The sequence below is a fragment of the Diorhabda sublineata genome, chromosome 1, assembly GCF_026230105.1.
Source record: "Diorhabda sublineata isolate icDioSubl1.1 chromosome 1, icDioSubl1.1, whole genome shotgun sequence".
In the NCBI taxonomy this organism is placed as follows: Eukaryota; Metazoa; Arthropoda; class Insecta; order Coleoptera; family Chrysomelidae; genus Diorhabda; species Diorhabda sublineata.
Window position 1 is genome coordinate 9,507,256 of NC_079474.1, and position 24,762 is coordinate 9,532,017.

The window sequence follows — 24,762 nt, forward strand, 5'->3', positions numbered from 1 at the left end:
AAACTTAAGCAGCAATCCTCGTAGTGAATTGAATATATAAAAATTTATTCACTGTCCTTTTTGATCGCACTTCGTGATGTACAACTAGCTCATTTTATCGCTAATAACTTTTTTCTTGCGTTACTATCAAATACTCTTCCTGAATTCGTAATCGACATCGTCACTAGGCTCTATAAATATATGGATGACTGAGAAAGGTAAATCTCTTGGTAAAATCATTCCCGTGTTTAGTTTAATAGATTTTTTCTCCTCTCGTGCATTTTTTTCGCTGGTTGGATATTTGGCGCAAACTTCTTATAGAAGGGAGAGAAATGAATACCTCATTTACTAGGGACCTTTTCGGTCGGTTTAATCTTGGTATTTAAAGTATCTTAAACCAACAGATCTTTCAAAATTTATCAATCAAATGTGAAAACAAAAAATATTGGGAAAGATGATAATGATTTGAAGACTTATGACAAAATACGAGAAATCAGTTTATGAAATTTAAGTAGATTAACTTGAGATACACCTTGTCTGATTTGATTTTTTGAGCTTTGATAATTGTATAATGTACCCATTATACGTCTGCTTTCTTGAATAAATCATTAATCACTACACTCAGATACTTTTGCTACAAAAAATCGGTTTTTATAATTGAAATACTACTAAATGTTCACAATTTAGGTAAGTACACAAAAAAATGTAAAGTTGAATTTTCCTAGACCAGACTCGAATCCATGACTTATAGTTTGATTGTACAGAGAATTAATACTGAGCTATCAAAGACATTCCAAGTATTTGTCGTATATGTGCTTCATAACGTACTATTATATTTAAAACAATTAATAAATTGAACTACCTTTTGAAATAATATAAATTTGACTCAAACCTGTCAACATTATTGCATGTTTAGATTTCTCATATAGTAATTTTGTCTCTTAATGTCTTTATTTTAGGTCTCTTCTGTTTTAAAATTAGTTTTTTCATCAATTTTTAGAAGATAAAATTTGACGTTTCGATTAATTTTAAATCTTTATCAAAAAATTGATATATCAGAAATTAAAAAATGCTTAGACAATTGGTTCAAAAGCATGCAAAAGTGTTTTGCTCTTAATGGAGTATATTTTGAAAAACAATACATTATATGTTTCAATTTTGGAAGTTTATTATTGACAGTTTTATTAGGTGCTATTAAGCGGCCAGGAATAATTTATTGATCGACATAATAGCTCAAATGTGAGTATACAAAAATAGCTGCTACTTTTTGATCCCATAATACACCTTATAATGGAATGGAGAGGGATGTACTGCCACACCCGATATCGTACCCTCGGATATCTATTTATCTTGATCTATATAATATTATCTTGGTAGCAAAAAATGCCATCTTGAGATACTTCACTCCAGAACCAATTGATTTCTATCGGTTCTGCCCTGAAAATTTTCATATCAGATGAAATTATTTTGTTAAGTCATATTATTGACTAAAAATACTTGTTGAAAACTAAATCATCAGAATTTGATTTGAGAAAGAAAGTTGTTTCTGACCTTTCATGTTCTCGTTTTCCACGTTTATATTTTTCCCAAAAACTTACAACATTTGAATATAAGAGAACTGGAACCTTGTGAAGTCGAGTTTTGATTTTCTTGGTTTCGGGAATTCTGCTTTGGAGATTCTGTATGTACATGAGAAATAATACTGGAGACTTTATCATTTTCATTCACAATAATTCGAACAAATGAAATTTCTATTACCTATAAAAATTTTTAATACCTCGCGTTGCCTTGTAATAGCTTGATAATAAACTTCAACTTTCAGCAAACGACATTCAGTTAAGTCGATCAGTTAACATAAATAATCCATTTACCTTCTGTTTCAGACTGTTGCAGTATAATTATTCCTTTGGGTTGTTAGGTTGGATTTAAGTTCGTGATTTAAGTAGAGAAACTCGTCGCACCCAGTCCAACGTAACGCGTAATACCCTGGTAGTAACTAACATGTTTCTTGCGGTTTTCCGAACTGTCCAGTTATTTAGGACAATTTAAGCCAACAATATACTATAATAATATGCTATTTTGTAATATTTATTCAAAAAAATATAGAATCAAAAACGAAAGGTACACACACATATATTTCTCGAGATACTTATGCTAAAAATAATTGATTATGTGGTGGAAACAAATGAAATGCGTTTTATTGTTTTTTCTGCTCTTTTAATGACGATGAAGCTTGAGCAAACAAAAGGGTTGCCAATCTAGAACAAATTAGTTTGAAGATACAAAGATACGGAAACTGTTGAATTCATCTTTATAATTGCTAATATTATAGCTCAAAATTGAATTGAATCTGTTTAAATTGAATTTGAAACAATTATGCTATTTTGTGGAAAATTTCTGTTTTATTAGTTTTATCACGACCCAGTTAATGGATAATTGTTTTATGCTTGTTCCAATTATTGTAGTTTATATTTAATAATACACAAGGTCTATATTAGTGAGAGACGACATATATAATTGGAACCAATAACCAAAAAAATATTCATTAAAGGACGAATTAAAAAGTAAATATTTCTCCAATGAACATCTACACATTCATAAGGTTTCTAAGTACATACCAGAATACAGCCAAATTTCCAAATTCGTGCGACAAAATTCAGGAGGTGATTGCTAGTGTAAAAGTTAGTTGGGTCTTTCATAAAACAACATCTCCTCAGCTCACCCCTTCTCAAGATTCCACCTTTTAAAAGGTGGTGAGTAGAGTTAATATTTTTTTTCTAAAATTTCGGTTCGCAAAGGACTTACAAAATTTCTGTTCTATTATACGGAGGTGAAATTAGCAACACTCACTTTATTTCATATCAAAAACCAAGATGTTTTATGAAGTTTTATGAGATAAAATTACAAATTAAAATCCTGGTTCTCCTAGAACCAATAGCTGCAGATAAAAAATAAAATCAGAACGCCACCTTACTCATAGTAGACATCTTCCCTTCTGTATACTGCCTGTGTATAATCTTTATAATTTTTATTTAAGCAGGTAGATGAAAACACCTACCTCAGGATTGATTTTCAATGAATCCATAAACAAGGATGAAGATGCTTTCCAATATCTTAAATCGAAAGTCCCAAGATTAAGGGATGAAAATATTAAATAGGAAATTTTTGTGGGCTCTCAAATGCGCAAAATAATGAAGGACCCCGCTTTTGGTCAAATTCTGGAAGGGAAAGAAAAAGGCAGCCTGGAAAGACTTTGAAATTGTGGTACGAGAATTTCTATGCAACAAAAAGACAAGAATTATCAACAATTGGTGAAAGAATTCCCTCCAAAAGTTCCATGACCTAGAATGCAATTTTATATATAAAAAGCAAGCACAAGAGGGTGAACACTATTACACTCGAGTAGTTCGAATGGCGTGGGCTGTGTAGAGATTCCTGTGAATATTGATATCGAATTTCTCTTGGTTGTAGGGTTAGGGAAATACGTGTCAAAGAAAGGACTACTTACAAATTGACGTTCTGGGCGTCAGCAGGCATCTGTCGTGCTTGTATCGGTAAAGCAGAATCAGTTCAGCGAACTCTCTTCTATAGTCTAAGTTCTAAATTAGTGAGGAATATTCCAAAGATTGATGAATCTGTGCCTTGTAGAGGGTTATAAAGTATTGTGTCGTATAGCTTTTTGGTCATAAGGAGGGGTCTTAAGCTGCTTGATACTGTACGGTTCTCTAATAAATTTCCAATAAATTTTCTATAACCTACATAAAGAAAAAATTTATTGGTAGTTGGTGCTTTATTTAGTAAACCCGGTATTCCGATTTTTCATATGCTTTTCTAATAAATAAAACTAGTGAATAGAAAGTGCCGGTTTCATCAAACTTATGAATTTTTCTTTGGACATGACATTCTGTTATATATGAACATCTAAATTCAAATTTCGATAAATATTTCTAGTATCCTGATTTGTGAATCAATAAAATATATTATAGGGTTATTGCTCACCGACATGCACCATTAAGCAGCTGTAAAATTTATATCGATTTGGCTATCTTTCAAATCTTGGTTCTCCAAAAATTCGCCCTGATTCATGAAGATAATTTTGCAAACTGTCCAATTCAGATTATCCATTATTAGGAGCGTCGATTGTTAAGAGGTTTTGTGAGACAAGGTTTTACATACAAATTGGTGATGAGAAATGAAAACACTTTCTGTTAGTAGAAGATTTTGTCGACAAATGTTTCTCTTTATCGGGTGACTGAATAAAAATGCAGAATACTATCTGGGAAAATTCTTTCGAAGAGATTCGTAAAAAAATTTTCACTTTAGATATTTATAAATGAAAAAGTAGGTTTGTTTGATAATAATAAGAATCGTGTAGGTGGTAACGAAGTTCGAACAAGAGCCCTCAGATTATCAAATTATGACAATTTTTATAAATTAATGAGAGAATTGTTAATTTCAACTGCTATTTTTGAAAAAAGCCAAAAATGCTCATAGTACAGATGAGAGTAGCAATTATGTCCTCGACAAAAACCTGGAAATTATTCTTAAGTTTGCTTTTTACAGCTAGAAAAAGTTATGGTGGAAATGTACGAGCTAGGGAAGTTATTATTAGTAGATATAATATCGTTCGACCACTAGCTCTGTCTTATGTTGAAGTCAATGTCAGGAGTACTATATAGAATTTCTTGCAACAAAAATTTAGGGATATGAGTTTTTATGCGAAAGTTTGTTAATTAGTCTTATAGACGGTATTTTTATCTGTTTATTGAATCAATTTTAGTATTTGGAAAATGAATAAATGATCATTGACATATTTTTCAGAACTTATTCCTATACAAGGCGATTTGAATTACAATGTCTGTATTTAAAGTCAAGACAATATAACAATTGATTGACATTTCCCCTATCCATAGTAAACTGTATAAAGGGTGATTGATTAGTGTGATAAAGTTCAGTACCTCCTTTGTCATTTAAGATTTCAATTTGGAAATTTGAGGGATTATAGCCATCATTGATATTAACGTATATTTGGAATCAGCTTGACTTTCCTATAACGATGATATAGAGTTGTAATGTAGTTCACGGGTTATTAAAAATGAAATCGTGATAAGTTAAATACCCTGTACAATATAAGAGAAATTCAAGAATGGAATTATGGAAAATTATTTTTTCCCTCAATATTTATAGAATCTGATACAGAATTAATCAAAAGAACATTATGTTCTTGCTTTTTTCGAATGAATTCCACCATGCATTTCATGTTGGTATCGAAAGGTACTACCAACATACTCCTTTTATTATTAGTTCTTAGGATATTTCCATTTTTCTTTGCAAAACAATGATTATGTACCTATATTTAATCATTTAACAATTAATTGTGAGCTGGTTATGATTTATTTGTCGAAAATTACATTTATTTATTTCTATTTGGTATTAAATTGTGAATATAGTAAAAAACACACGAATATCAGAAATAAATAACAGGAACGAAATAATAGAAATAAAAAACTCTCTACGTACACGTCTTGATTACCACAATAGGTATTCAAAATGACTTTCAAATACATTTATAAAAGAGATAATTGAAAAAATTTCAAAACATGTCATACAAAAATTCTGATTTATTGCGTATTCTCTACATAATTAGAAGTTTATCGATTGGAAAGGATTATTAACCATAATATCCATTGTTATATTTATAAAATTCTATCAAAATTTCAGTTAAACAAAAAATTAGAGGTTCAATTCAAAGTATATACTTATGCTACAATTGGTGTAGGGGATAATGTAGGTATAATAATTTTCTGGAAACAGTAAATTCTACGAGAAATACTGTTCTTTAATTTCTGAAGTTTTCTTTTTCTAATTTTGTTACAATTTGACAAATTTTTTAAGAAAAGGGTAAAAATTAAGTTGCTACTTACTACTTTTCCATTATAATTGTTACAATACCTTTGAAATTAGTTTGAAGTAAACATTGATTGTGACGTTTAGAATACTTTTAGTTTTTGTGACAAAATCAAACCAGTAATTTTATACCTTTAAAAACTGTAATTACCTACAAAACTCAAAATAAACAAATTAAACAAAAACAACTAACAATAAATAAGAAAGAACTAAAAACTATTTTATTGAATGTTCAAAATGACCACCATTTACTTCCATACGTATTGAGGTATGCATAATAATCAAAAGCTTTACTAGCACGATCTAACATATTGACATCAGCAGTTTGTACAACCTCCTTAATTCTATTCTTTATGTCATCTTTATGTAATCGCCGGTGGTTTGTACACTTGTTCTTTGACATAACCCCACCAAAAAAAAATCCATTTTTGTAAGGTCCGGTGAACGAGGTGGCCATTTATGGAGTCCTCCTCTACCTATCCATCGTCAGGGAAATTCATTATTTAAATGTGTATTGATCAGTTGGGTATAGTGAACTAGTGCACCGTCATGTAGGCACCATATTCGCCGCCTATCATAAGAAGGTAATTGCTAAGTAGTTGGGGTAATTTGTTTTGTAAGAAATTTAACTAAACTTAACATTCATTTAACATCAAAAGAAATATGGGCCTATGACATGATTCCTAATTATTCCACCCCATACGTTTAATAACCACCTTGTTTGACTGATAGTCCGTAGGTATACAATACAGTTGATCTGTTGCATAATAATGGAAATTGTGTCTATTGACCTAACCCATTTTTATGAAAAATTGCTTCATCGGCAAATAATACAAAATTGAGAAAATCTCAGTTTCGCTGAATTTGTTCTTGAGCCCACTCACAGAAGGTTAACCGCTTTTCATAATCATCATTCAATAGTTCCTGCATTCGCTGTATACGGTAAGGATGCATTTTGTTCTTTGATAGAATTTTTTGGACGACAGTTTGTTTTGATATTTCCCGTGTCTAGATATGGGGATCTTCCTTGACTTTCAACATTACGGTCATCTCTTTGTCCTGTGACATTGCATTCTTCAACCTTTCGGTTTTTTCGTAAGCTACACTGCGAGTTCTGGTAAATCGTTGGTTCAAAATTTCCAATTTCTCTTTTCTTAGCTTTCTTCTATGTGTAAATTTCTGTTGATTATTCCTTTATGCGAGTAAACACTTCTTATCAGTTGCACCCAGTACAAAAATCATATCTGTCAATTCTTGTATCATAAAGTTCATGATTTTAATTGCTTCTTCGTTCTTTGTAATACGTCTAGATAATATCTAATCTTTGCTTAATTTAGATTTGTATAGACCCTATTTATTTTATTACAGTTTTTAAAGGTACAAAATTATTGGTTTGATTTTATCACAAAAACTAGAAGTATTTTAAACGTCACATTCAGTGTTATTAAAAAGTGTCGCGAAAAAGGTGAATATTTTAAAATGATAAACTAAAAATGCAGTTTTCTTAGAACCAGTCAATTTTAGAGTGTACATTATAAGACATAATTTAAAGGGATGAAATAGTTTTATAAGATGGTAGTGAAATCTCCTGAATTAGTGCTCATCTAAAAAATACCCTAAACCCCAAACGAAACTTCTATTCTGTTCAGACATTTCAGTCATCCATTACCTTCGTACTTACAAAACAAGTTTAGTTACTTCCCACTAATAACGTTTCCTAGGCAGTATTTCTGGTGCACCAATTTTCGTCAAATCTTCATATATTTCGCTCCAACGTCGCGGCGTCACAATTTATGGAAAAAGAAAAGGAAGGGATAGATGCAGAATTTTACACTGAATCTGATGGTGAACAAATATACAGGATGTCCTATTTAAAAAACTTTTCTCATGTTGTCACGCTTAGGCTGAACACACTGTATACCTCAAAATATTCTAGAAATGTGTATATGTGTAAATGTAACAACTTTTATTCAGAAATTTGTTTTGTACATTTGATCTTAAGTAAGTTATTACACTTCCACACACTAATGGGCCACTCTGTATATATATATATATATATATATATATATATAAATTGTAAAGAAGTCTTTGCTAGCTATATTATGAATTATGAGCGTTTTTTTATTGGAAACGTGGTAAGGAAACACCAAATTGGATTAACTTTAATATATTTTCCGAGCTTTCGAATACTTATATATTCATTGTCTGGGACTGAAATTATAGTTTAATACATTTTGATATTGTTATTGCTTGTAAAAAATTTTAAACTCATAAAATTGAAAATTCAATATTCAAATTGACGTTGATAGAAATATTGATTAATTGAAATATTGATTCTGGTTACTATAGGAATTTTGTTTAATTGTTGATTTTTGTTAAGTTAGATAAGGATAAGTTTCAGTGAATGATGTTTAATATTGATTGGTGAATTTATGAATAAAATTAAACTTCATTAGCTTAGGTCGTTATATGTGAAGTTGAAGGTGAGGTTAGTTGGTTGTTAATGGCGTAACCTTTTTTTCGAAAGCTCCGAAAATATATTAGTTAGTTAGTCCACTTTGGTGTTTCATTGCCACGTTCCCAATAAAAAAACCGCAAAGACTTCCTTACAACTCACATACATCAATCAACTGAGGATTGTGGTGTCATGATTTCGGATTTAAAAATCAATACCTATTTAAATTGATACCTAACATGAATATTGAATTTATTAAATCTGTTTTTTTTTCAAATTGATGTAAAATTTCATTGGTTGGATTATGAATTGAGTTGAATTTTATAGGTTAGGTAAAGTTAGTTGCTTATAATTTGTTTTTCCATTTTTTTAAACAATTGAATCTACACCAATTTAACAATCAAGTAATGACTATTGTGAAGATAAAGCAGAATTCTTTTGGAAGAGGTATAACTCGGCATTATCTAAATACAGCAATATTTTAAATATTTTCAAACATAGTCACCATTGGAATTGTATCATGAGATTAATATTATCAATATCTCTCTGTCGTTGAACTCTGCCGCCTGTGAATGAAACCATCGTGTGATTGACAATGTTGTTCTCTCTTCAGTCGTGAAGCGATGGTTGTAAATCACACGTCTCTGCACAAACTGAACAAAATCATTATTAATGAGGGACAGTCACCAAATGTACTCTTCATCATGAACAGTTTGAAAGAAAAACTGCGTGCACCATCTGCTTACTCATGATTTTTGGCCCATGAACAAGACATACCTGTCTGGCTGACATATAATTAATGCCTCACAGTTATGATACGTATGCGCAATTCACGGATAATAACTTTACATGTTTTTTATATTGTATTTCAAAAGTGGCTTCATTCATAAAATGGTGATATAGACAAAAGTTGTAGGAAGTTCTATGCTCTACAATATTTATAATTGACAGCATTAGAGCCATAAGAAACAAATGATATTTTCAGAATCGACTTCGACTTTTACGGCAGTAAATCTGAAACTGAGCTTCTTTAAATATCTGGTGATCTCACAATTTTCCTAAATCTTTCTCATTATAACGCATATTTATGATCGATCTGATCCTCCCTCAAATTCTTTAGTAAGTAGATTGTAAAATAAAAAAAGGGACGTCAAATTAATTTTTCATGTTAGATAAAGTATCAGCGATCCTCATGAAAATCATCTAAAACATCATTTTTTCTAAAAATACGTCACCACATAAGTTAACGTATTGCATAAACGACGACGCAAGAAGCACCCATCTACATAAATCTGCATAAAATGTGATCATATTATAATTTCAGCTCCTATATGTTCCATTAGAACAGACATTAACTACAATAACAAGATTCAGAGAGAATTAAAAATGTAATGATTATTCATTTAAAGTGAAGATTTGTGCAAATGAAGCAATCAATCTTAATTTTAGCATTTACGGATTTGATAAATCCTCTACAATCAAAAGATTTACATAAAAAATGGATTCAAAGAAGTAGAAAAAATGATTGGGAGCGATAATAATAGCAACGAAACAGAAACAAAAATTATTGAAATCTTAGAAACAAGGCTGACATCTTTCAAGTACTCGTACAACAAATTTTTGATTTTGTTCTGAACTGAAAATAGAAACACAATTTGAATAATCAAAGTATAGCATAAATCAATCAGTGAAATAAACAAAATAATGATGTCTTGAAAAAAATGTCGATTTTATTTTCCTTATCAGGGTGAACCATCTTCGTGTGATGACAGCATCACTTGTTTTTCAATCAAGGCTCCATTTTTTCAATCTCCTGATTTCCTCTGATTCTAAAAATGCTGTTGCCTCAAATTGATATGAGTTCGACAGGAGTATACAAATTTTTTAAAACTTTAAAAATTTCTTGTATAATTTGGTCTTTAAGCTGGTGGATATATGGATATGGTGTGGTCTTTAAATTGAGCAATTCTCTAAAAAAAAGTCTAATGGACTCATATCAGGTGATCTAGAGGGCCGTGGCACTTTTCCTATTTTCGTATCCTCCGTTATGGAAGGCTCAGTTTGAAAAATCGCCCATAGTTACAACTGCACGTAACCGTTCTGTTGTAACGAGATTAGTGAGTTCCTACATAAATATCAGAAAAAAGCTGGATCACATTAGTTGTAGTTTGTGAGAAAATCAGATATAGCCGCCCTATAAAATTTCATCAAAATAAATAACGACTAATATTTTCAATTGGAAGCTAGAAAATCCTGTAGAAAACATTATCGAAAGTGTTTGGTTACTTTGATAATTTATATGCAATATTTTTCACTATTTGCAATTTTCACAATTTATGTGAGTATTTTTTGTTATTACAATCTATTTCTAACTTAAGTGAATTAACGTGTAAATTTTTAAATCCTAAGCTCTTACTTATTAATATACATACCTTAGAGCCTAATAATATAATTTTAGTAACACTGCCGTTAACTTGTTACGAGAAATTTACACTCACTAACTCAAACGGCTTTTTCAGTATTTAGTTTCGTTTCCATGTTGTAGTAATCGTTGTTCATGATTATTGGCAAATGTACCTTAGTCATATCAACAGTTTCTACATCGAAGTCTCTAAGGAAATTACTGAAAGGCATCTACAATGTTTCTCTATACTCCATTTTGAAGATGTATCACTTTGTTATCTAGATAAATATCCTAAAATTTATCCATGAGGCACCGAATTGAACGTTTGTAATAAAGAAGGTATTATTCAGTATATTTGATGGTTGTCAACGACAAGAGCTTTTATGTATGCCAGTCATACATTTGTAAGTTGAATAACCAGTTTTTGTAGTAACGATAACATGAACTAGAAAAGACAGAAACGAGTAGTCGCCATTATTACTTCTAACATCGGCAACCCTTTCAGCAGAAATTGGAGCCGTACGTTTCCTCTTTTTTGCTTCGGTGCTTGACCGTTTATGTCCATTCACATGATTTTCCATCAATATTAATGGGTAAATGGTAAATATCCCCTGATCCGTTTAAGTCTTTCTGTGATCATCAGAAACAGTAATCTAGAACTGCTCTTTGAAGATTTTGACTCATTTGGAAGTCAACCTTTAAATTCTATATTATTTCCTTTTATAGATATAGTTTTGAAGGTTCATTTGATTTTACATCGAAGTGAAAAATAAAATCTCGTACTCATATGCACTACAGAATTTATGAAGTATGAAATTTATTTTTTTTTTTGGAAAATATATCAATGTTTTTTATACAAATTATCCTAATAATACAGTTTTTTACTTGTCTTGTCTATATTATCTTTCGTTTTAAATTATTTCCTGTGCATCGTTTTACATAATGTTATAATTATCTTCAAACATTTACAAAATTAAATACATCGTAAAATATGCTGGAGGGTCAAATAATAATTTCATGTTTTATGTGCAATAAATTTTTACAACCAATAAATTTGATTTTTCCAAATGTTATCAAATTTAGTTGTAAAAATAAATATTTCCACAATTTGTTTACAATTGAGATATATCTATTTTGTTAATTAATTCTGCGGAAAATATCCGAAAAGACAACAGATATTTTAGACTTGTTCATAGCTGTAAATATTTTATTTACACAGATGATAGATTTTATAATAACTTCTTATTAGTTTCACTTAAACAAGGTGATAATTTATAATGGTAACTGTGGGAAACTCTGTTATTATAAAAATTTGGAAAAAAATAATTAATAAAAATTGTAGACAACGATATGCTTTATTGCTTATATAATTGTCCTTCAGAAATGTTAATTAAAATAACCATCGATTGTTTTCAAACCAATTTTATTCTTATTGATCTTAACTGATCTCGTGAAACATAGAGTGCATACTAAAGAAACTGTAGCCCCCGTAAAGGGGATCAATAAAGATCGAAATCAATTCGTAAACATTTGAAGAGGTATTGATAAACACGACAGCATATTCTGCGAAAAATTTGTAAAATTGCTACTATTACGATTACGCCTTATATGCGCAACATGTGGCAGCCGAAAGTCGAAATCATATTTAAAAATTAGCATATGTAACTCTAGAAAAACCATTTTTCATATCTACGAGGGTTACTACTTATATTTTGAGATATTGCGGCACTGATGGGAGTATTGCAAATTTGACATAACCATCGTAAAGTTGGACATTTTGAATGGTGAACGTATTCAGAATGTGTTGTAATACGAGAGATATTTGAGTAGTTCACAGAATCTTAAAACATTCATCTTGGTCAAAAAATGGAATTGAATCGCGAACATTTTCGTGCGATGACTTTCGACGAAGATAATCGCACTTCGTTGATGAATTTCGTGAGGGTCGTCCAAAATCGGCCGTTATGCCAGTATATATCGATGTAGTGCGTAAACTGATCATCATATGACATATCGTAAGATTGAGGCATATTCGGTCACTAGTTCCACTTGCATGTATTCAATACTGCATGAACATTTCATTGTCAAAAAGGTTTGTTCGCGCTGGATACTCCATAATTTGGAAATTGCTCAAAAAAAAGATGAAAAAATTCAATCGCGGTGCTACTAAAGACGTCTGTAAGATCATCACTAATCATGGATCTATGCACATGAACCCGTAACTAAACAACAATCGACTGTATGGGTTTTTCAAGAAGAGCTAAAATTGAAAAAAGTTGTTCGCACACGAAGCACTTCGAAACAAATGGTCGGAATAACTGAACATGTCGCCACAGTTCCATCAGATCACCGTAAATCGGTAAATCCTATATAGGACACACTCAATGATATTTCCTTATACCCTCAGATTAACAAAATTGCGTTGTCAACGTTCTTCTACTGAAGAAGCGGTTGATGCGTTCAAATTATATGTTTTGGAGGTACTTCAGTCGGAATGGACAAAATGTTCCGACAATTGGTTCACACGCATGCCAAAGTGTATTGATCTTAATATAGAATATTCAGAAAAACAATAAAGCCATAAACAATTATAAATATTTGTATTTCTTGTCTATCTCAAAAAACTTGAGTAGCATCCCTCATTATGGCTGTTTTCTGAAACTCACCTAGTTCCTAAGTGCGAGTATTTAAAGTACACACTTATATTCCATTTATTTATTTTCCAAGCGGATGAATATAGTGTTAAAATTATAAAATCGGATACTACTATTATAATTGTTATACGATTGGATAGATTCTGGGGAGAAAGATGTGTTATAAAGCAATAATAAGAATTGAAATTTTAGTCTACTGAAACTACAATTTAAAAATGAATATATTAGTCTATGACTAAAAATCACTTCAAAACTCGAAAGATATAAGAAATCTGAAATAACGAGAATGATTGAAATGAAAATATGAGAATACGATTCAGGATTTGTTAGTATGTAGTAGCATATTTCGATTCAACCAAAGCGACGGTTAGTTAAGAAACTTTATTGAAGTTTCTAAATATAGTTCAATAAAATCATATCAAACTTTTGATTGACATCTTTAATTTATCTCATTGTATAAATAAACAGACAAGACACTGAAAACTCTCGAGTGCACACATTTTCTCATATCTTTACTTGCGCTCAATGCATTAAAAATTCTTGTTTAGCATTTGACAATGAAATGTTTCTAGAGGCAACTAATACCAAACATATAACCGACATTTGTAACCATGAAATTTTTTGTTACGAATGCAGTGTCACCTAATACTGTGGATAAATCAGTTTAACAATGGATAAAGGATAAATATATCAATCAAATCGTGTAAAATAAGAAGTGAAATGGATCCTTAATGAAACGATAGAAAAAAATTTCCAGAAAGGTTTCATGGGAAGGTCCGGCGATTGATAGCAGAAGAACTAAATATTAATTGCGGAATCGATCGTAATATTACGAATGCGTTGCATTTTCATTAATCAATAGTGACTATAACGAAATGATTCACAATCAAAAAAGCTTGATGAACAAGGGAGTAAAAACGATCACTTATCTATTTCTTTGCTACCATCAGGTAGTCCACAAGAAGTTTTTTCACAGATTGCGTCCCGTTGCTCATAAAATAATCATTTTGGAAACTCTTGTGATATTATAACTGATCATATAATTCATTATGGAATGCTTCGAAATAACTTCCAGCTTAGAAATAAACGATCAAAGCGCACAAATCATTTGAAAGCAGTTTGTTGCACAGTGACAATATATAATTAATTTTAAGACAGAAGATGAAGCTCTCGAAAAGAAGCGAGCCAATAACACCGACTATGAAAAGGAGGAAATTGTGAAAACTGTTCAATCTAAATTCGAAAAAAAAAACAGGAATTTGGCATAAATACGATTAAGCGTGCAGATTATGGGAATAATATTTTTCCGAAATAACACAGTTCAATGATATAATATCTGAGAAAGTATTCAAATTTTTTATCATCCACTACAAGACTTATGACCTCGATATTATTTGTATTTATAAAACACCTGACGCTGACGTGTATAATGTTTGTCACAAACTACTAACCTTACTGGAGTCCTTACCTCTTAAAAGCAAACTAATTCAATATTGATTAATTCAGCGTGTGTGCTGATCAAGAATTACTTCAGTAGATTTTCAATTCTTTTGGTATGGTCGTGCATATAACGGTACCAACGGTACTGTCTTCAATGCAGGTCTCTCCGATCATGAAGCAGTAAAATCCAATACTAAAAATGCTTCTCGCAAATTACGCCGTATCTTTTCGGAAAACAGTTTTCTAAACTTTTAGCACCGTTGTCAAACAACTGACTGCTCTCTGGTGATGTAGACTTAAATTTTCTAGTTTTAGAAAAAAACTTACTAGTCTGGCATCCAATTTTTTCCCAAAAAATTGATCATAAGAATGACGTTACCACTTTAATTAACGTTTCATTTCAAGATGGCATTACTCCCAATTGTCTTAAAACGGCTATAAATATACCTCTGCATAAAGGAGGAGATGAAAATCAAGCATAGAATTATCGCTCAATTGTCATCCTTCCCACGTTATCTAAAAACATAGAAAGATTGGTCAAAAAGCGGCTCCTAAATAATGTCTACTCTAGCCTACTTCGACCAATTGTGGATCAAAAATTTATGTATTCCGTTTATTTGGAACACTACATTCATGAACTTTGAGATAAAAACTCAGATTTGAGATAACTTTGAGATAAAACTCCCAATTTAGAAGTGTCTTTTTTCGGAAAAAAATACAGCCTGCAATAAAAATTTTCTTGTAACTCAATTCAACATCTTTTCATCATTGAACAAACAAACAAAATACTAACAAAAACTTTTTTCTAGGTAGAACAATATACAGTCCTGTGGTTGTTACTTATTGTGATAGTAGCTGGGAATTTAGGAGTTATCTATACATTGACCATAGGTGGAGCAAGAAAAAGTAGAATGAACTATTTTATTGCTCATTTAGCATTTGCAGGTAGGTATATCTTATTGCAGGTAGGTATATCTTAATGACATATATACGGAGGCTGCTACTTAAGTTTTCAGATGTGGCAACACTAATATGAATATGTCAAATCTGACACTGCCATCATAAAGTTTGACATTTTTAATGATAAACATACTCAGAACATGTTGTTATACTAGTGCTGTTTGAGTTTTTTCACATATAATTCATCTTGGTTAAATAATGGAATTAAATGACGAACATTTTCATGCGATAATTTTCTATGACTTGACGTAGATTAAACCAACAGCAGTGTACCAAACAAATCAACTCGGTTCGACTTTTGGTGATGAAGCACCATCTCGAGCCACGGTTTTCCGTATTCAATCGTAGGTCTTTCAATACCAGCCAAATCCAAACAAAGTTATTCGCGTACGAGGCACTGTTTTTTCGAAATAACTAACACTAACACGTCGCCACCGTCCCACTAGAGCAACGTAAAACGGTCAATTGTAAATAGTACACTATCATTGGTTTGTCAGAAGGGAAATCATGGAAATCCATCGTAGAAGTCGAATCATTCTCCATTACGACAATGTGGGCTCTCATACATCAGCTATAACAAAAAAAGTCAAAACATCGAAATGATGGGTCATCCGCTGTACAGTTCTTGTTACGCACTCATTGATTGCGCTTATTCCTACAGATAAAAAATAGATTGCGAGGGTAACGGTTCTACACCTGAAGAAGCGGTTGATGCCTTCAAATCACAAGTTTTGGAGGTACCTCAATCGAAAATGATCTTAATGGAGGCTATTTTGAAAAACAATAAGTATTTATTTGCGAGTCCTGGGCTTTTTTCAGGCATTGAAGCAAGTTAGGAAGTCCTTAACTGGAATCCCTGGCATCCCCCTCATCACGGTTTCCCTCGATTGATGCAAACTGCTCTTCTATTACTTCATTTTTCTCTTTGAGGAACAGAAAAAGACTCAAAGATCCGGCGAATAGTGTGGCTGTGATTGCACAGAAGTCTTTTTAGAAGCTGAAACCTCAAACATTCAAAACGCAGTAGCAGGGTACCCAATTTTCGTGATATCTAGCCGCAATCTGCCTGAAAGACTGAATTTACGGTCTATTTAGGTGGAACGAACTCCTTATATATCAACTTGCTGTCAAAGAAGCAGATGAGCTTCGTTTCCATTTTCGAATTGCTCTAGGAAGCTTTTTTGTTCTTAGATCATTTGGTGATAGACTTTGACACCTCGATCCCAAATCGTACTAAAAAAAAACAACTGTACTCAATAATCACAGCAAGTAGCAACATAGAATCACTTCTAGCCTGTTCCAAACAGTCTTCTGCGATTATTATTCTATATGGTTTGTTATTCTGAAAAGTTTTCATCATCACGTAATGTTAAATTAAAATCTTCTTTTGCATATCGCGATTGATATTTAGATCGTCTGCTATCATTCAAATCGTTTACCAACAATTTTGATGGATTAAGACGAGTACACACAACACGTTCATACTGGTCTAAGTACATCAAATCACGACTATAGTTGATGGCGACTCATGTTTTTTTTACAGAAAATGGGACATGTTGTTGATGAAAATACTGATAAATATTCTGGGCGTTTAATGTAAGGAAGCAAAATGGCGAGAAAAAGAAATATTATAGTTTCAGAAGTATAATTTTTATTTTTACAGGGATTGCAATACTATCCTCAATCCATTTATTACCTTCAAATGATGCTATGCTAAGAAAAAACAATCAAAAAAGAAACAGGAACAAAAATAAAGCTCCGTTTTCCCAAATTACGAAAAATTTATCAAAGCAGTAGAAGTTATGATGAGAAAACTGTAATTCCATAAACCACAAGTGTTCACCGCTTAAAGAAGAAATATTAAATACATTATTTTCCATTTTTATAGTGTAATTCTCGTAATGTCCAACCATTTTATTCTGTTAGTATTTTCTTTCTCATTCAAATTCACTAAATTCGAGCTTTCAATTTTTTTCATTCGATAAATATTCGTGCATCAAAATAATCAGATGATGATTGCATTCAACCTGTTTGTTTTTACAAATTGCAATCGTTGCAGTGGTGTCAGTTTTTTTGTAAAAATGTGAGAAAGAACTCTTAGAATTAGAGAAAAAGTCATTTAAGTTGATGCACTTGTGCAATTAGAAATTTGTCAGATTTTTTTGCAAATTTTTTGGTATATGAAGGTACTTAGCCTACAAACAAATTATTGAAAAAAAGCAATTTATTTTCCAAAATAGTTTCCCTTCAATCTTGACAATGTTTTAAGATACACAACCCAAAATATTTTTTTCGAATTCTGCGGAGTGGCTCACATTGCATTTTTATAGTTGAGAAATATTTATACCATTAAAAAAAACAAGTCTCGCAACAGAAATAAAATTGTTTTCCCAAATAGACTTAGTAGTTTTTTGATATCTCAATATACAGCAACACATATTCACATGTTATTATGATTATAATAATTAATATATATTTCAATTTCTAGATCTTGCAGTTGGACTCATAACTGTTTTGACAGATTTAATTTGGAGGATAACAGTTAGTTGGTATGCCGGAAATATTGCATGCAAAATAATAAAATTTCTTCAGGTGAGTATTACAAATTGACTTATTTATAATTAATCCATAATAAGATGAAATCACTTCAATAATGTTTAGGTACTTAATCTATCTTTTTATTACTACTCACTACTATACAATTAAACGGGTTACAAGAGATATTAAGTAAACATGTCATCGTCCTTGAAGATCGGAGGAAAATTAATATTTATTAAACCTATATATATAGGGTGATTGGTTAATATAATAAAGTTCAGTACCTCTTGGTCCTTGACATAACAATTCGAAAATTTGAGGGATTATAGCCATCATTAGAATTCATATTTTAAAATTATTCATAATCTTACAGGGTGTTCCAGAATGCAGTTACATTATTTCAAATAAAACACATTACAATAATATATGGTTGTGATATGTCCGACGGGTTATTTAAAAAGTAATAACCAATTTTCAATAAAAATCGTAATAAATTTAATACCCTGTATAATGTGAGAGAAATTGAAGAATCAAGATATGTTGCGGCCAAAGCATTCAAATAATAGTGAAAATTTTGGAAAATTATCTATTTGGTTAATATTCATGGAACCTGATGCAAGGTGCATTAAAATACTAAATCATTATTTTCTCGGTTTTTTCAAATGATTCTCTACATCATGAAGTATCAAAAATTACTACCAATATACTTCTTATTTTATCAAGGATACTAAATTATTGGAACAAAACACAACAAACTATCCCATTTACTACAGTATACGTACACGTATTGATTATCAAAATAAGTGCTCGAAATGACCTCCAAAGACAACTATGCATGCTTGAAAAGTAATGAAGTTACATTACGGAACATTTCTATAGAAACATTCTGAAATTCATTCCGAACTCTCTCCATCATGTCATCCCTTGTTGTTGAATGTATTTTTTACACTTCATTCTTAATGTGACCCCAGAGAAATGAGTCCATTTTATTGAAATCTGGTAGCCTAACCAAGCAAATTATTCACCCAGTTTACCTAAGTATAATCATTTGAATATACGTGAACACGCCCACCATCATGCAAAACCACATCCTTTGACGTGTACCAAGTGGGACTTTTTCCAAAACAGAATTAATTGGTTTCCAAAAAAAATTTAATCCAATCTCAGCATTTTAATATTTCTAAAGTGAAAGATTTGCCTGTTAACACAACGTTCTATTGAACGTGGCTTCATCTCCAAGTAGAATACATTCCAGGCTCCGTTGATTAATTTTTCGTGCTGGTAGTAATTTTTCAAAATGAAGCATCAGTTAATTCCTGTTGCAAGTAAATGTGGTAAGGGTCTATTTTGTTTTTATCAAGGATCCTTTACACATCGTAGAAGCTCAGTAACAGCCAGCAAAACATTAATTCTATTTTTTTTTATCATAGGAGTTTTTAATGGTTCAAGCTTTTCACAAAACAATATTGTCATGTCATGTCATTGCCAAATATCAGTTTCTAACAAATTAATCACATCCAAATCACAATTAATTTTTGAATGATTAGATATAGATAGATAATCATTGTTCTGCAAATAAAAATCAAAATACCTCAGAAAATGATAATTCTAGGAATAGACAATGCTTGATAAAAAAGTAGTATGTTGGTAGTACTTTTCAATACTAACATAAAATGAAGGTTAAATGAATGAATGCGAAATAAATAATTTTCCAGACTTTTTACTGATATACTAATGTTTTGGCCATATAAATTACAAGCTTTATGGAGGATTGGTTATAACTTTTTAAATACACATCATAACTCTATATTATTGTAATGGAGAAGTCAAGCTGATTCCAAATAATACGCAATAAAGGTGCTACTCACGTGAAATGTAGACAAATCAGATTATACTAGTAATATGATAATCCTTCAATTATAATAACTTAGACAAAAACCTGAGTAAAATATTACAATTAATCAATTAAACATAATTTTAATAAATTTTATTTCTTGAATTTAATGATAAATCCCTTAAATAGCCTAATTAGTATTTCTTAGGAGCCAGCAGCCATCTATTAAAACGTTTTTAGCCTTTATGAGGATTTCGGAACAATTGCATTAAATTAATAGAATCACATTATTATATACAATATATATTACAAAAAAATTAACTATAACTAACACTTCGCACGTCACAAAAACACTAGCACAATGTATACCAATACTAAAGTACCCAGTTTTGTATCAACTTCTTAATATCCACTAATGTAGAATGACCCATTTCGGGCTCTGAACTTTAATTAGAAAATTGATTCAAACTTGAGTCATCTGTGTAAAACGTTTAGAAAATAGGTGATTTGTGACCAATAGAGTTTTGACTATGAATCTTTCCCAAAGATATTACTCGCTATTTTTTGCCGTCGTACAAATATCAACATAACTTTTACACAGTAGTGCAGACGTGCGTCGGCAATCCGCCCATTCGACGTTGCTCGCCGACTTTCTTAAGGCCCCTCCACACTCTCGCGAGAATCTTGCGAAACATGTGAGAAATGCGAATGTGGAACCGATTCCCGTATTTTTTTCAAGTTCTCGTGCTGTTCTCCGGCAAAGATGGAGATTATACAAGGTGGAACCCGACTCTTACTTGAATACGATGAGGAGTGTGGACTCCGTAAAAGTGCAGTCGGGAGTCACTAATATGTTATTTAGGTTATTTCAGACTACTGGAACTTTGGATATAACTAATATAAATCAAAATTTCAGCAGGATACCATACTATGTAAACACACTCTTTATTACTTCAAACTTAATTCTTTATAGTATATCATACAAAATATAAAGTCTGATTTATGGAACTAGGAGAAAAATTTCTTTCTAAAATTCCTAGATTAAATAAGCATAAAATTAAGAAACCATTTTTATTACATATATTAGATAAATATGTCATTTTATAACTGGCTAATTTCACTTTGTTTAAAGCAATAAAACGTACATCAAAGAACAATTATTATTTTATATTTGGAGAAATAATTTTGGAATATGGGCAAGCCTAATCTAAAGTAACATTTTTGCAATATTTATTGCAAAGCATAAAACATATTAGAATAAATCTTCCAATAAAACTATAAATATATATATATATATAAAACAATAAAAAAAGATTAAAATTAAAACTTTGTACAAACAATTACATAATCTATAACATTCTTAGTTAACTGCTAAAAAATATCAAATATAGAAAGTATTGAAGTGGAAGTATCCACCCTTACATAAAAATATTTATAGTTCTCATTTTAATAACGTAGCCAAAATAGTTGACTTCTCATTTTTATGTTAGTATGTCAGTATTGCAATTGAAGAAATTCGTAAGTGTACTTACGAGTACTACCTTATCTGATTATTCTGATTTTTCGGGAATATAAGCTCTTTAGCTTTATTAAAATAACTAATCTCGGTTGGAATAAGGTGCTGGTAATTAGATTAGCAACCTGTTATAAGGATCTGTACCACTTTCTGTAAATCCCGCTTCCAAAATGACATAACAAAATATTTTTTTATGTAAAAAGCAAGCACAATAGAGTAAACACTCGAATAGTGCCTGTCATGTGGAGATGCCTGAGGATATTGATCTTGAACTATTGTAAGCTGTAGTGTACGGGAACGACGTCCATTGGTGTTCATAACCCGCGCCTGCCTATCAGAAGGTCTTGTAAATACTGCTCAAGGTGGTGATCGGAAAAGTATTTGCTCCGGTAGTATTAGTAAAACTGAGTCGGCGATCTTCCTCATATGCTCTAAGTTGTCCAAGCTATGGTCAATTCAAGATCGCCTATTCGTTGAATTGCTCTCTTCTGTATTGAGTCGAACTTCAAATATACGAGGAATACTCCAAAGATGGATGAATCTGGATCTTGTCGAGGACAAGAAGCTTTTACGGAGTATATAGCTTTTTGGTCCAAAAGAGGACTCCAAGCTTTTGTGAAGCTGCGTTATCTAATTCAGCAATTGGCATTAAGAAACATATTGGCAATCAAATTGCAAATAACTCTCCACTGGTTAATTAAAAAATTAAAGAATATCAAAATAATACAGCATTCGTAATCCATACGCACTTCTTTTAAAAGACAGTTATAATATATTATAATTTTCGTATAAAATAACAATTATATAAATATGATTAATATGTATACACTTATATTTTCACCGAATTACCTTGCTCATAACTTCTAAACAGTTGAAGGTAAGAAAGAACATTTTCTCTTAAATGTTTTATCTCACCATTATGTTAAGAACATTGTGTCATACTGGCTATAAAAGTATGAGGGCTCAGACTTTGACGTTTATACAATCTTACGATCATAAATAATGATTTTAATATGAAAACTTATCAGTATAAATAGTGCTGCTCTTACCAATCCAAATCAGAATCGGAATCATAAGATAACTGTCCCACGAATATTTATAATGAGTGGCCCCATCATTTCATCAGTAGTATTCTCTTCTTTAATTGTCTAATTGACTGTCTTCTCCCAGTTTTCAGGCTTAAAATCATTTACAGCCTTCAACATCATTTAAACGAACTATTTTTCTCTTGAAATTTCTCCCTTTATCTATGTTCAATCAGGCTTTGTTCTTAATGATATGGTATTATCGTCATTTCGCGATTTTATATTTTCTGATTTTTTTTTCATAGAGAAAATACAATACAAAAAATACATTTCACACAGAGCTGGAATGGACCTTGATATTCCTTGAATTTAGCCAATTTTGTAAATATTTTTTCAACCTCTCTGTTGTGAGCATTATCTATCACCTTTATACACTTTTATGAAAGGAGATCTATGATTTGTACAAACAATTTTTTGAAGACATGAGCATTCATGTCCTCATAGTAGTCAACGGTACCAGTAGATTCAAAAGTCAATAAACCTCCTTTAACAGACCTACCTATTATCAGTGTGGTTTTTCAAAATTTTTACTTGCAGTTTGAAATTCACCAAATGTCTCTTCTTCAATAACACTTTTGCATTAACGTATGTCTATGAATGATGACAATATTATTGTCTCAATAACTGTTTCCAAATTAACCATAATTACTCTATATATTCATTTACTATAAAATTCAATAGACTGCACATTGCATGATGAAACTTAACTAAACTGTAAAGAATAGAACTTGGACCTCTTCACTAAATTTAAAAACACACAGTGATATTTTCGGTGAAATTTGATGGGAACAGATTCTTGGAGCTAAAATTCCTAACCTTTTTGGGTACATACTCGTAGGTACTCATTGAAAAAAATCTTTTGATCATTACTCAGGGACTTTGATCGGTCCAAACTTTTTATATTGTTTTGTACTGGTTATTAAAGACCGAAAAGGCGATCGAGATCACAATTGTGGAGTTCTGGATATAACTAAATTTTATACAGACGGTATCTGTCGTCTTTTAGAGTACTTAATAAAGACGGTTGAGATCTGCCCGTGTCTACTGCAATTTGGCGTTAAGTATCAAGATACAAAAGTTTTGCGTTATCCAAAACATCCATCATTTTAAATTTTTACTTACATGTCTGTTTGGGTACTTTGCGTGATCTATTCGTTTGTTTCTCTAGCTATGTATTTTTCTATCAAAGTCTTTTGATAAAAGTGAATTGTTTGCAAAATATTGAATGTATATGATCATTTATCTTCGCTTTCCACATATAGGGTATGGCGAGAAAAGTCTTGATACAGATCTGAAATTATGAAGTTATATGTTATGATTAGATTAAAAATTATTAATAATTAGTTATTTCGTAATTAATTAAACTTTTAGACAAATACTTCTATTTGAAATAAATTATCAGCTTTTATTATTTTTTTTGAAGCCTTACATTAATGTCAAATAATTCAATACACTGAAACTGTTTATTAAAGAAAAAAACAAAAGACATTATTTTCTTAATTTTCAAATAGCGGGACTCTTAACATATAGGTTTTGTATGTGACATTTCCTGTAGCATCGAAAACAAACGTCAACTTTGCTATTTTAAACAGAACCTAATATTTTTTATTTCACTTTCGAATTCTACTTGAAATTTTAGATCAAATTTGTGCATAATGTCTTATACCAAAAATAAGATGTTGATATTTTTTAAAAATTTTGAAGAAATTCTAGCCTACATTGAATAAGCATATCTCCATTGATGAAGATACTTACTGCCATAAAATTATAACCAATAAACGACATGCTCTTACCCGATAACTCCAAATGTCCAGCTCATTAATATTTCATACAGAGTGTTTTAATATTAGCCGACAACATGCACAATTCGAATCATTTGTCTTATCTCATGTCTTATGGAGAATGTGGAGTTATATGGTGTGATAAAGCAAAGTTTAGCAAAAACTCATGATTTAGTCGACACAATTTCCATTTTTGGTCTGATGGAAAT

General features: G+C 31.0%; 1 protein-coding gene across 1 annotated transcript in view; it reads left to right on the forward strand.

Annotated features, from left to right (window-relative positions):
• LOC130453330 (cardioacceleratory peptide receptor-like) overlaps positions 1–24,762 on the forward strand; it is a 91,709-nt gene that overhangs the window by 43,081 nt on the left and 23,866 nt on the right. The window contains exons 2-3 of the mRNA XM_056793005.1: positions 15,649–15,784; positions 18,288–18,391. Coding sequence (XP_056648983.1) covers positions 15,649–15,784; positions 18,288–18,391 — 240 coding nt within the window. The remainder of the gene's footprint in view (positions 1–15,648; positions 15,785–18,287; positions 18,392–24,762) is intronic.